The sequence below is a fragment of the Cherax quadricarinatus genome, chromosome 8 (assembly GCF_038502225.1).
Source record: "Cherax quadricarinatus isolate ZL_2023a chromosome 8, ASM3850222v1, whole genome shotgun sequence".
NCBI classification, from domain to species: Eukaryota; Metazoa; Arthropoda; class Malacostraca; order Decapoda; family Parastacidae; genus Cherax; species Cherax quadricarinatus.
In genome coordinates this window covers 53012176-53026087 of record NC_091299.1, presented here as the reverse complement: position 1 = coordinate 53026087, position 13912 = coordinate 53012176, and the positions used below count along the sequence as shown (strand labels likewise).

At 38.3% G+C, this 13912-nt stretch overlaps 1 protein-coding gene across 1 annotated transcript in view; it reads right to left on the bottom strand.

Annotated features, from left to right (window-relative positions):
- Positions 1 to 13912, bottom strand: part of LOC128685521 (opioid-binding protein/cell adhesion molecule) — a 312879-nt gene that overhangs the window by 230005 nt on the left and 68962 nt on the right. Inside the window, exon 3 of the mRNA XM_070082745.1 lies at positions 11288 to 11439. Within this exon, the coding sequence (XP_069938846.1) occupies positions 11288 to 11439 (152 nt within the window). The remainder of the gene's footprint in view (positions 1 to 11287; positions 11440 to 13912) is intronic.

The window sequence follows — 13912 nt, the reverse complement described above, 5'->3', positions numbered from 1 at the left end:
GTAGAAAGAAATTTGGTATTAAGTAATACATATTTTATGAAAAAGAGGATAAATAAATATACAAGGTATGATGTAGCACGTAATGAAAGTAGTTTGTTAGATTATGTATTGGTGGATAAAAGGTTGATGGGTAGGCTCCCGGATGTACATGTTTATAGAGGGGCAACTGATGTATCAGATCATTATTTAGTTGTAGCTACAGTTAGAGTAAGAGGTAGATGGGAAAAGAGGAAGGTGGCAACAATAAGTAAGAGGGAGGTGAAAGTGTATAAACTAAGGGAGGAGGAAGTTCGTGCGAGATATAAGCGACTATTGGCAGAAAGGTGGGCTCGTGCAAAGATGAGTAGTGGGGGGGTTGAAGAGGGTTGGAATAGTTTTAAAAATGCAGTATTAGAATGTGGGGCAGAAGTTTGTGGTTATAGGAGGGTGGGGGCAGGAGGAAAGAGGAGTGATTGGTGGAATGATGAAGTAAAGGGTGTGATAAAAGAGAAAAAGGTAGCTTACGAGAGGTTTTTACAAAGCAGAAGTGTTATAAGAAGAGCAGAGTATATGAAGAGTAAAAGAAAGGTGAAGAGAGTGGTGAGAGAGTGCAAAAGGAGAGCAGATGAAAGAGTGGGAGAGGCACTGTCAAGAAATTTTAATGAAAATAAGAAAAAATTTTGGAGTGAGTTAAACAAGTTAAGAAAGCCTAGGGAAAGTATGGATTTGTCCGTTAAAAACAGAGTAGGGGAGTTAGTAGATGGGGAGAGGGAGGTATTAGGTAGATGGCGAGAATATTTTGAGGAACTTTTAAATGTTGAGGAAGAAAGGGAGTCGGTAATTTCATGCACTGGCCAGGGAGGTATACCATCTTTTAGGAGTGAAGAAGAGCAGACTGTAAGTGTTGTGGAGATACGTGAGGCATTACGTAGAATGAAAGGGGGTAAAGCAGCTGGAACTGATGGGATCATGACAGAAATGTTAAAAGCAGGGGGGGATATAGTGTTGCAGTGGTTGGTACTTTTGTTTAATAAATGTATGAAAGAGGGGAAGGTACCTAGGGATTGGCGGAGAGCGTGTATAGTTCCTTTATATAAAGGGAAAGGGGACAAAAGATATTGTAAAAATTATAGAGGAATAAGTTTACTGAGTATACCAGGAAAAGTATACGGTAGAGTTATAATTGAAAGAATTAGAGGTAAGACAGAATGTAGAATTGCGGATGAGCAAGGAGGCTTCAGAGTGGGTAGGGGATGTGTAGATTAAGTGTTTACATTGAAGCATATATGTGAACAGTATTTAGATAAAGGTAGGGAAGTTTTTATTGCATTTATGGATTTAGAAAAGGCATATGATAGAGTGGATAGAGGAGCAATGTGGCAGATGTTGCAAGTTTATGGAATAGGTGGTAAGTTACTAAATGCTGTAAAGAGCTTTTATGAGGATAGTGAGGCTCAGGTTAGGGTGTGAAGAAGAGAGGGAGACTACTTCCCGGTAAAAGTAGGTCTTAGACAGGGATGTGTAATGTCACCATGGTTGTTTAATATATTTATAGATGGGGTTGTAAAAGAAGTAAATGCTAGGGTGTTCGGGAGAGGGGTGGGGTTAAATTATGGGGAATCAAATTCAAAATGGGAATTGGCACAGTTACTTTTTGCTGATGATACTGTGCTTATGGGAGATTCTAAAGAAAAATTGCAAAGGTTAGTGGATGAGTTTGAGAATGTGTGTAAAGGTAGAAAGTTGAAAGTGAACATAGAAAAGAGTAAGGTGATGAGGGTATCAAATGATTTAGATAAAGAAAAATTGGATATCAAATTGGGGAGGAGGAGTATGGAAGAAGTGAATGTTTTCAGATACTTGGGAGTTGACGTGTCGGCGGATGGATTTATGAAGGATGAGGTTAATCATAGAATTGATGAGGGAAAAAAGGTGAGTGGTGCATTGAGGTATATGTGGAGTCAAAAAACGTTATCTATGGAGGCAAAGAAGGGAATGTATGAAAGTATAGTAGTACCAACACTCTTATATGGATGTGAAGCTTGGGTGGTAAATGCAGCAGCGAGGAGACGGTTGGAGGCAGTGGAGATGTCCTGTCTAAGGGCAATGTGTGGTGTAAATATTATGCAGAAAATTCGGAGTGTGGAAATTAGGAGAAGGTGTGGAGTTAATAAAAGCATTAGTCAGAGGGCAGAAGAGGGGTTGTTGAGGTGGTTTGGTCATTTAGAGAGAATGGATCAAAGTAGAACGACATGGAAAGCATATAAATCTATAGGGGAAGGAAAGAGGGGTAGGGGTCGTCCTCGAAAGGGTTGGAAAGAGGGGGTAAAGGAGGTTTTGTGGGCGAGGGGCCTGGACTTCCAGCAAGCGTGCATGAGTGTGTTAGATAGGAGTGAATGGAGACGAATGATACTTGGGACCTGACGATTTGTTGGAGTGTGAGCAGGGTTATATATAGTGAAGGGATTCAGGGAAACTGGTTATTTTCTTATAGTCGGACTTGAGTCCTGGAAATGGGAAGTACAATGCCTGCACTTTAAAGGAGGGGTTTGGGATATTGGCAGTTTGGAGGGATATGTTGTGTATCTTTATACGTATATACTTCTAAACTGTTGTATTCTGAGCACCTCTGCAAAAGCAGTGATAATGTGTGAGTGTGGTGAAAGTGTTGAATGATGATGAAAGTATTTTCTTTTTGGGGATTTTCTTTCTTTTTTGGGTCACCCTGCCTCGGTGGGAGACGGCCCACTTGTTGAATATATATATATATATATATATATATATATATATATATATATATATATATATATATATATATATATATATATATATATATATATATATGTATCAATGCACTACGCAGAAACAAGTGGGTATATACAGAGAAAGATCTCAATCAGCAGGACTCGAAGGATTGGGGATGGTCAAGATTCCCAGGCAGCGCTCTTGCCCACTCGGCCACGAATGCCACATAAGCGGGTAGACTACTTCACAAGCTATGTTTCTTTCCCAGCCCGGGCACGTCAGTGAGTCTCAAGCATGGAGTCAAGCTATTTCAATCTCCTCCTGTATGTTCTGACCTCTCAAGCAATTTTTATAACAATGCACCACGCAGAAATAAGCTGGTATATACAGAGAAAGATCGCAGTTAGCAGTACTCGATTCTGCTACTGGGTATCGAGAATTATTGTGGGATGAATTTCTGTAGCCGGTTTTCTTGATATTGCAGATGTCTTCCCCCCTCCCCTTGATGAGTTTATTTTAATGAGCCCCATTTCCTTTACATAACTTTTAGAAGTTTCCCTTATATATGGAACCTGCTTTTTGAAAATCAATTGGATGGTTAAAATCTCTCGCATGAATAAACAGAGCATTAGAGTCTTGTCCAGTTCTAATGCTATGTTTATGTTCTTTTAATCTTAGTTTGAGACATAGACACATCCGTCAGCATTTCGGGGGGAATTCTTTACCATGAGATTTTTTTACTGTATCAGGAGTTTTATATACAACTTTGATATTAGAAGTCTTAAGAAGAGAAGGCATATTTACCAAATTTTCATGGTAAGGGAGAACCAACATATTTTTCTTTGATTATGGCTGATTGTCCCTTTTTGGCAAATTCTTGAAGACATTTTCATCGCACATCTGATTAGTAAACCAATAATCTGCTCAGGTGTATGAAATGAATCTGCATATCTTCTCGAAAATTTCCGTCTTGCAGGTATAAGAATGAATGCAAGAATAGACAGAATGGCTTTTGAATTCCACCTAGCATTGCTGATGTTTGGAATTTTCAGAAAATTAATGAAAGAAAAGTGCCTGTTTTCTTCAAAGAATCTTAACACTCGTGTTAGATGGCACAAGAACTTCACATCGTCTCTCCATCCTGATTTATGGAGGATCACTTCTGTTCCATTAACAAACTGCGCCTTTAGTTCCTCATAATTCTTCACCAGTTGGGATACAAATGGATACTCGATGTTTGGAGAACTGCTATTTGCACCAAGATTTTCTTCCATTAACAAATGGAGAATCCTGTCCAGAATGTGATGCTGACGACTTATAAATTGTGGTTTGCTAATCCCCTTCCCTGAGAACATTCATTGCAGTTTGACAACAGCTCCACTCTTTTTCCCTGTGTTAACGTTAGTTGTATCAGCTATGATCGTCTTCATTGCATTTCAGAAGTTGTATGCATCAATAACTTTTGCCATTAGTTCAGCAATAGTTTCAGTTTTGCCATTTTCCAAGTGCAGTTCATCCAGTTTTACTTCGGTTCTTTCATTTTTAAGTACTAATACCTGATACTCATTTCCTTCATTGCGCTTTCCATCAAAATATAAAGACCATCAGTACTTTCATGAGTTGCTAATTATGAGTAGTAACCCAGATCTATGGTGATTCATAGTTTTTATTCAGGGGTGACCTTTTTTGAAAGATGAGACGAATTAACGACGGTCAATTAGCAAGAACACATTTAAAATTAAGTATATATATATAATGTTAATGTTGCAGTTTAAAAACTGTAGTGTAAAGCACCCTTCTGGCAAGACAGTGATGGAGTGAATGATGGTGAAAGTTTTTCTTTTTCGGGCCACCCTGCCTTGGTGGGAATCGGCCGGTGTGATAATAAAAATAAATAAAATAAAAAATATATATATATATATATATATATATATATATATATATATATATATATATATATTTTCATTTACATAATGTAAAAATTAATAATTTTGTACCAAAAGAACGTTAGAAAAGTTAACTAACCATATTATATGTAGTGCGATTTAATTTAGCCTAATCTAACTAAATATATTTTACATAAATTTACAGTAATTTAATAATAAAAACATAATGAAACATGATTTCGTCGTTAGGTTCAGAAAGATTCTTGCGAAATTATTGCAACCACAAATTTTCGCTTGCCTTATTCGGCAAGAAGAGCATTGCTATTTAAGCCAGAATCACAAGTTTTACCTATTCGACACGATGTATGTATATATATATATATATATATATATATATATATATATATATATATATATATATATATATATATATATATATATATATATATATATATATATATATATGCAGAAAACCACTGTGGAAGGATAGTAAAATTCCAAGCGCTTTCGTGACTTCTCACATTATCAAGGAACTATGATAATGTAAGAAGTCACGAAAGCGCTTGGAATTTCACTACTCTTTCACAGTGGTTGTTTTTCATATTCTGATATCACCTGTTTACTGAGATCTTATTGCATATATATATATATATATATATATATATATATATATATATATATATATATATATATATATATATATATATATATATATGTATGTATATATATATATATATATATATATATATATATATATATATATATATATATATGTGTGTGTGTGTGTGTGTGTGTGTCGTTCCGAATAGGTAAAATTGCTCACTTAGGAAGAACTCATTTAAAATCAGGTTCTATCTAAGATTTTATCTTATGCATTTAAACATATATACTTTTTCATTTATGTTAATGTAAAAAGTAATAATTTCGTACCAAAAGGACCTTAGACAATCTTAACTAACCTTGTTATAACAACGCAATTTAATTTAGCATAATCCAACTAAATATATTTTTAGATAAGTTTACAATAATTTAATAATATACAAACACAATGAAATATATATTTTTTTCCTTAGGTTCAGAATGATTTTTGCGAAATAATTGCATGCACAAATTTTTACTTGCCTTATTCAACAAGAAGTGTGTTGCTATTTAAGCCAAAATCGCAAGTTTAACCTATTCGTCACGACATAAATATATATAAATAAAAAAAAGGCACAATACCGTGACTGGAACAGTACACAAATAAACCGCAGTGTGGCTTTCCGAATGATCCAAGTCGGACCGAAACGACGTCGTCGCAAGCTCATCTCTTCTATGTGTGGGTTATTTGTGTAACGACATTATATATATATATATATATATATATATATATATATATATATATATATATATATATATATATATATATATATATATATATATATATACATATATATATATATATATATATATATATATATATATATATATATATATATATATATATATACAAAAAATATAGGGAGGTACCACCTCTAGAGCTAGCCTAGGGACCCTCATCCTCAGAGCAAACGAATAAACTTGCTTCAGGGAAAACTCAAGGTTTTCCCTGAAGCTGTTTGAGAATTTTCTCCTACCACCTCCTATATTTCAAGTATGTTTTATTTAAAGACAAAATACATTGGCCAAACATTAACAAAAATACAACAGAAAGTAAAACAACATAGGTAACTCAGAGCTACATCTCGAATAGTTCGTCCAGCTCCCCTGCGGTGGGCCGCGTGCCCAGAATGCTGCAGGCATTTCCTCTCTGGATCGCAACACTGAGTCTCTGAAAGAGGAAGCTGGTCGCCCTCTTGGTTTCTATGATGAGCTTTTCACCCAGCTCTTTGAGGAACTTTAGAGCACACTTGCCCCATGCTCCAAGGGTCCCCGGCCCTATTGGAATGAAGTTATAGCAGGGGGAGAGGTCTTCATATTTTCGGATCTTCTGGGTCTCCCTGTGGCTGGCAGCTCCACCCCCTTCCACTACGGAGTATGGCAAGTAGGTGTCTGCCAATGTGGCAGCACAGGTGTAATCCCAGGCAATCTGCTTTCCATCCTTCCAGGGTAGCATAGTGGCTCCATCAGGACGCTTTTGACTGCCATCAGACCTCTGTACTTGGGGTTCCAGTTGAGCTGGGCAACGGGCTGTGGCGAGGCTTCTCTTTATGGTGTCATTGACCTCCTCATGTCTGGCATACTTCCCTTCTGCTGTGTGACACACGAGACCATGAAGTCCGAATTGATCAGCTGTCACCCTGCCGCAAACACACCTGTGTTCGGTGAGGATGGGGGCGGCTAGGCGAAGAGCAACACCAATCCGAATGGCCTGTGGGTCGAGACGGGTGCCCAGGGAGGAATTGGGAACAGCTAACAGGAAATCTTCTGAGTGTGGTGCCTTCACTGCCAGGAGACGAGCTTTGTCCTTTCCTGAAGCATTGGAGAGCATTGTGTTGGCGATTTTTTCCATGATCGGTTTGTCCCAGTGGGACTGTTTGTGCTCTTTGGGAGGAGCTGGTCTACTGGAGATGTTTGTAAGGGTGTCCCACAGAATCGCTGCTTCAGTAAACCTGGGGTCTTGAGCTCCTACCACTTCTCTCAAGCGTTCGGGAACTATCTTCCTGACTAATGCACTGGAAGCCAAACACGAAGACAGAAAAGCAGGTAAAGCAACATGCATTGCTTTACGCACCCCTATACCTCCCAGTCGCACTGGGAGGGTTGCCTGATCCCATTGTTCATCCTCTAGTGACAGGTTCCGTGCCTTCTTAAAAGTTGATCTCAGGTGTGTGTCATATTCATCGAGTGTTGGGTTGTCAAAAGAGGGTGCACACCTCAAGAAGTAAGTGAGTCTTGGCATAGTAAGACACCTTGTGAGGAGATACAGAGCATCATGGGCATCAAGATCGCTTATTCTCTCCTCCATTCTCATCAGGTCATTCAATTTGTCCCTGAGGACAGTGTCGATGGCCTGGTGACCCAGCGGTGCTCCCAAGAGTATCTTGTTGGACGGAGTGGTAGTTGAGACTTCCGGGAGGATTCTTCGCACAGCACTGATTATTTCCTGGTTCGCTGTGATGATTTCACATTTGGAGGGATTGAGGATGAGTCCCAAGTCTTCTCCCTGTGTTTTCACAAGTTGTAGGTCCCCCACCAGGAACTCTTCAGTACCTGCCAGAGTGCCGTCATCCAGGTACCAGATATTGAGCTCACTGCGTAGGCAGTGAGAAGAGAAGAGAAGTGGAGCGAGTGGGTCACCCTGCTGAACACCCTCTGATGATTTAATTTCATGTTCTCCAAACAAAAGAATTGAGGGTTTGCTGTAGCCGGCTGAAATGAAGGGAAAAAGACTGGGGAACCTATCCCGAACAGCTGGCAAAACAGCATCTCTCTTCACCATATTAAAGGCATTTCTAAAATCAAGTTTGCCTATGGCCTTGTCTTCTGGTAAGTCCCTGATGTAGGCCCTTGCGGCATGAACTGCGGCTTCACTGCATTGAGAGACCCCAAAGCCCACTTGGTGTGGCTGGAGCAAAGTGGCAGCTTCTAGGCGAATGTTTCTCACTGCTGCTTTGGCAACGAGACGGCGAAGAGTGTTTCCAACTGCAATGGGTCTGATTCAACCATCCCTCTTCTTCAAAGCACATAGTGAGGCTCCAAAAAAGAAAGGTTTATTCTTCATATATGAAATAAAATGGCATTACCAGAAGATGCTCCAATATTTTGAGAAAGGGATTGATAAAGAATACATGCATTTTCGTCCTGAGAGTTGTAAATTATTACTACAGTCGTTTTTTTTTTTTATTATTAACACACTGGTCAATAAGCTTTCATTTCATCCCCTGCATGCAGGGGATGAAAAGCTGTAAGTCTTCTCCCTGAAAGCTGGCTGCCTTGGATCAAAGTCTAGCAAAAGCTGGACTCCAAGGTATTGGTCCAGCGTGGGTAGATTGGTAAAGCACTGCGTACCTTGTTCCAAGGTTCGTTGGTTCGAGTCTCCTTCAGCCAGAGATCAGTGTTTGTGTATATTTCGCCTGCTCTTGCGAATTCCTTGCATTGTTAATATCTCTAGTAAGGCTGATGTATGCAGTGGATGAAATGAAAAGCTGTAAGCCTTCTCCCTGAATGTTGGCTGCCTTGGATCAAAGTCTAGCGCAAGCAGGACTCCAAGGTATTGGTCCAGTGTGGGCAGATTGGTAAAGCAATGCGTACCTTGTTCCAAGGTTCGTAGGTTCGTCTAACATTCACTTGTTAGACGAAGAATGAGAAGAGACATGATCGAAGTGTATAAGTGGAAGATGGGTATTAACAAAGGAGATAATAATAAGGTCTTGAGGATGTCTCTCCAAGAGAGAACCCGCAGTAATGGATTTAAATTAGACAAGTTTAGATTTAGAAAGGACATAGGAAAGTATTGGTTTGGAAATAGGGTAGTTGATGAGTGGAACAGTCTACCTAGTTGGGTTATTGAGGCTAGGACTTTGGGGAGTTTCAAATTTAGGTTGGATAAATACATGAGTGAGAGGGGTTGGATCTGATTGGGACTTGCAAATGAGTAGATAGAGTTATCAGAGATTATTTCTAGGGTAGCATTAAAATTGGGTTGGGCAAATGTTTTGTTAGTGGGATGGATTATAAAGGACCTGCCTACTATGGGCCAACAGGCCTGCTGCAGTGATCCTCCTTTCTTATGTTCTTATGTTCTTATTAATATCCTCTTTATTAATACCTATCTTCCACTTATACACTTCGATCAGGTCTCCCCTCATTCTTCGTCTAACAAGTGAATGTAACTTAAGAGTCTTCAATCTTTCTTCATAAGTAAGATTTCTAATGCTATGTATTAATTTAGTCATCCTACGCTGAATGTTTTCTAACGAATTTATGTCCATTATGCATAATCTAGGTGAGGCCTTACTAATGATGAATAAAGCTGCAGTATGGCCTCTGGACTTCTGTTGCTTACACTTCTTGATATAAATCCCAGTAATCTATTTGCCTTATTACGTACGCTTAGGCATTGCTGTCTTGGTTTAAGGTTGCTGCTCACCATAACCCCCAAGTCCTTTTCGCAATCTGTATGGCAAAGTTCAACATCATTTAACTTATAAGTGCTAGGGTTATGGACACTCCCGATCTTCAGAACCTTGCATTTATCTACATTGAACTGTATCTGCCACTTTTCTGACCAAGAATAGAGTTTGTTTAAATCCTCCTGAAGTTCCATAACATCTACGTTTGAATAAATTTTCCTACCTATCTTTGTGTCATCGGCGAATTTGCTCATATCACTAGTAATTCCCTCATCAAGATCATTGATATATATTATAAACAACAACGGGCCCAAGACTGATCCCTGTGGAACGCCACTTGTTACAGATCCCCACTCGGATTTAACCTCATTTATGGACACTCTCTGCTTCCTGTCTGTGAGCCATGACTCGATCCGTGAGAGCACTTTTCCCCCAATGCCATGAGCTGCCACTTTCTTTAACAGTCTTTGGTGCGGAACTCTATCAAAAGCCTTACTAAAATCTAAGTAAATAATATCAAACTCTTTATCGTGGTCAACAGCCTCAAAAGCTTTACTGAAGAAAGTTAATAAATTAGTTAGACAAGACCGGCCTCTTGTGAATCCATGGCAAGTATCATTAATCAAGCTATGCTTATCGTGATGGCTTCTTATAATCTCAGCTATAATTGACTCTAGTAATTTGCCTACAATTGAGGTCAGGCTTATTGGGCGGTAATTTGACGGTAACGACTTGCCCCCTGTTTTAAAAATAGGAATTACATTAGCCATCTTCCACATATCAGACACTACACCTGTTTGAAGAGATAAATTAAAAATATTAGTTAATGGTTCACAGAGTTCCATTTTGCATTCCTTAAGAACCCTTGAAAAAACCTCATCAGGACCCGGTGACTTATTTTGCTTCAGTCGGTCTATCTGCTTCACAACCATTTCACTAGTGACTGTGATGTTACATAATTTATCTTCTTCTGGCCCACTATAGAAATTAATTACTGGAATGTTATTAGTGTCTTCCTGTGTAAAAACCGAGAGAAAATAATTATTTAAAATCGAGCACATTTCATTCTCTTTGTCACTAAGATGCCCATAGTTATTTTTAAGGGGACCTATCTTATCTCTGACTTTTGTTCTATATGACTGGAAAAAACTTTTTGGGTTAGTTTTAGAATCCCTAGCAACTTTAATTTCATAGTCCCTTTTAGCTTTTCGTATCCCCTTTTTAATGTCCCTCTTAATGTCAATATACTGATTCATAAGATGACACTCACCTCTTTTGATTCGCCTATAAATTCCTTTCTTATGCCCTAGTAGATATTTCAGTCTATTATTCATCCATTTTGGGTCATTTCTATTTGATCTAATTTCTTTATACGGAATAAACGTTCTTTGAGCCTCATGTATAGTGTTCAGAAAACTGTCATATTGATAGCTCTCTTCGTTTCCCCAGTCAACAGATGATTAGTGTTCTCTAAGCCCATCGTAATCTGTTAAGCGAAAATCGGGGACTGTTACTGAGTTATCCCTACTATCATACTTCCATTCAATGCTAAATGTACTTGAATTGTGGTCGCTAGCACCCAGTTCCTCTGAAGCTTCTTCTTAGTCTACTACGTTGACCTACCTGGTGGAGTGTGGAGAGCTGTGGGAATCTGCATGGGAGGTAGGCCACGTCTCCCACGTTGACCTTGACATTAGTGACCGTGTTGTTCTCCAGGTTGAGTTCTGGCAGCACGTGTCTGATGTCCCACACGGGGTCCTCCGTTACCGCTGCTCCTGCAACACACGCCAAGACAAACGAGTTATCATAACCCCCTTGACCAGGATCTGTCTATATACTGCTCAAGGGCTCTTGATACGAGGAATAACAGCTTGTCTCTCATTCCTAGAATTATAGGTAATTGCTCCCCCTCTCCCTCCCTCCTCTGCTACTCATGTGCTCCCTATTCCCCTTCTCCAAGTTCTGAATGATCCTAAGTGGTTCAACGTTTACCCATGAATATAACAACGACAACAACTACATCGATAATAATAATAATAATAATAATAATAATAATAATAATAAGAAGAAGAAGAAGAAGAAGAAGAAGAAGAAGAAGAAGAAGAAGAATTATGAAAATAATAAAAGAAAAACAAAATGAATAAAAAGAAAAAAGAAAAAAGAAAAAGAAGAAAAAAGAAAAAATTACAATATTTAAAAAAAATGAAAAAATAAATAATAATCCTTTCTTCCTTTGTGTATGTAGTTCCCAGGATAAATACAGAAGGAGCATTACTTTATTTCCTGGGTAGCCACCCAAACTTGGGTCGCCAAGGATTGTAAGATTTTGTTAGTAGTAGAAGTAGTAGTAGTAGTAATAATTATGATATTAAAATATTATAATAATTAATAATAATCACAATAATATATATATATATATATATATATATATATATATATATATTTATATATATATATATATATATATATATATATATATATCGGCAAGTACAGGGACATAAGCAAACAATATCAATTTGTCCCAGTGGGATCAGAGACCTTGGAATCATGGGGAAAACATGCCACACGTTTCCTTAAAGAATTGGGATCCAGACTCATCGACACCACCAGGGACCCAAGGGCAGCCACTTTCATGTTCCAGCTCCTCAGCGTGGCCATCCAGAGGGGAAATGCTTGTTGCATACTTGGCTCACGTCCAGCTTCGGAGGAGCTATTTCATAACCCTTGACATATTGTACCAATGTATTCATGTTTGTGTTTTATGTCAATGTATTCTGTCTATTAATAAAGTTCACATGTAGCTTAAAAATATAGGGGAGGTAGGAGAAGAAAATATTCAAACTTCTCCGGGAAGAACCTTGAGTTTTCTCTAAGGTACGTTTATTGTCTTCTCTGAGGATGAGGGTCCCCAGTCCAGTTCTAGAGGTAGTACCTCCCTATATTTTGTATTATATACACACACACACACACACACACACACACACACACACACATATATATATATATATATATATATATATCTATATATATATATATATATATATATATATATATATATATATATATATATGGGTCATAATAAGCGTGTATGCACCTGGAGAAGAGATGAATGTAGAGGAGAGAGAGAGATTTTGGGAGATGTTAAGTGAATGTATAGGAGTCTTTGAACCAAGTGAGAGAGAAATTGTGGTAGGGGACCTGAATGCTAAAGTAGGAGAAACTTCTAGAGAGGGTGTGGTAGGTAAGTTAGGGGTGCCAGATGTAAATGATAATGGAAGCCCTTTGATTGAACTTTGTATAGAAAGGGGTTTAGTTATAGGTAATACATATTTTAAGAAAAAGAGGATAAATAAGTATACAAGATATGATGTAGGGCGAAATGAGAGTAGTTTGTTGGACTATGTATTGGTAGATAAAAAACTGTTGAGTAGACTTCAGGATGTACATGTTTATAAAGGGGCCACAGATATATCAGATCACTTTCTAGTTGTAGCTACACTGAGAGTAAAAGGTAGATGGGATACAAGGAGAATAGAAGCATCAGGGAAGAGAGAGGTGAAGGTTTATAAACTAAAAGAGGAGGCAGTTAGGGTAAGATATAAACAACTATTGGAGGATAAATGGGCTAATGAGAGCATAGGCAATGGGGTCGAAGAGGTATGGGGTAGGTTTAAAAATGAAGTGTTAGAGTGTTTAGCAGAAGTTTGTGGTTACAGGAAAGTGGGTGCGGGAGGGAAGAGGAGCGATTGGTGGAATGATGATGTAAAGAGAGTAGTAAGGGAGAAAAAGTTAGCATATGAGAAGTTTTTACTAAGTAGAAGTGATGCAAGGAGGGAAGAGTATATGGAGAAAAAGAGAGAGGTTAAAAGAGTAGTTAAGCAATGTAAAAAGAGAGCAAATGAGAGAGTGGGTGAGATGTTATCAACAAATTTTGTTGAAAATAAGAAAAAGTTTTGGAGTCAGATTAACAAGTTAAGGAAGCCTAGAGAACAAATGGATTTGTCAGTTAAAAATAGGAGAGGAGAGTTATTAAATGGAGAGTTAGAGGTATTGGGAAGATGGAGGGAATATTTTGAGGAATTGTTAAATGTTGATGAAGTTAGGGAAGCTGTGATTTCGTGTATAGGGCAAGGAGGAATAACATCTTGTAGGAGTGAGGAAGAGCCAGTTGTGAGTGTGGGGGAAGTTCGTGAGGCAGTAGGTAAAATGAAAGGGGGTAAGGCAGCCGGGATTGATGGGATGAAGATA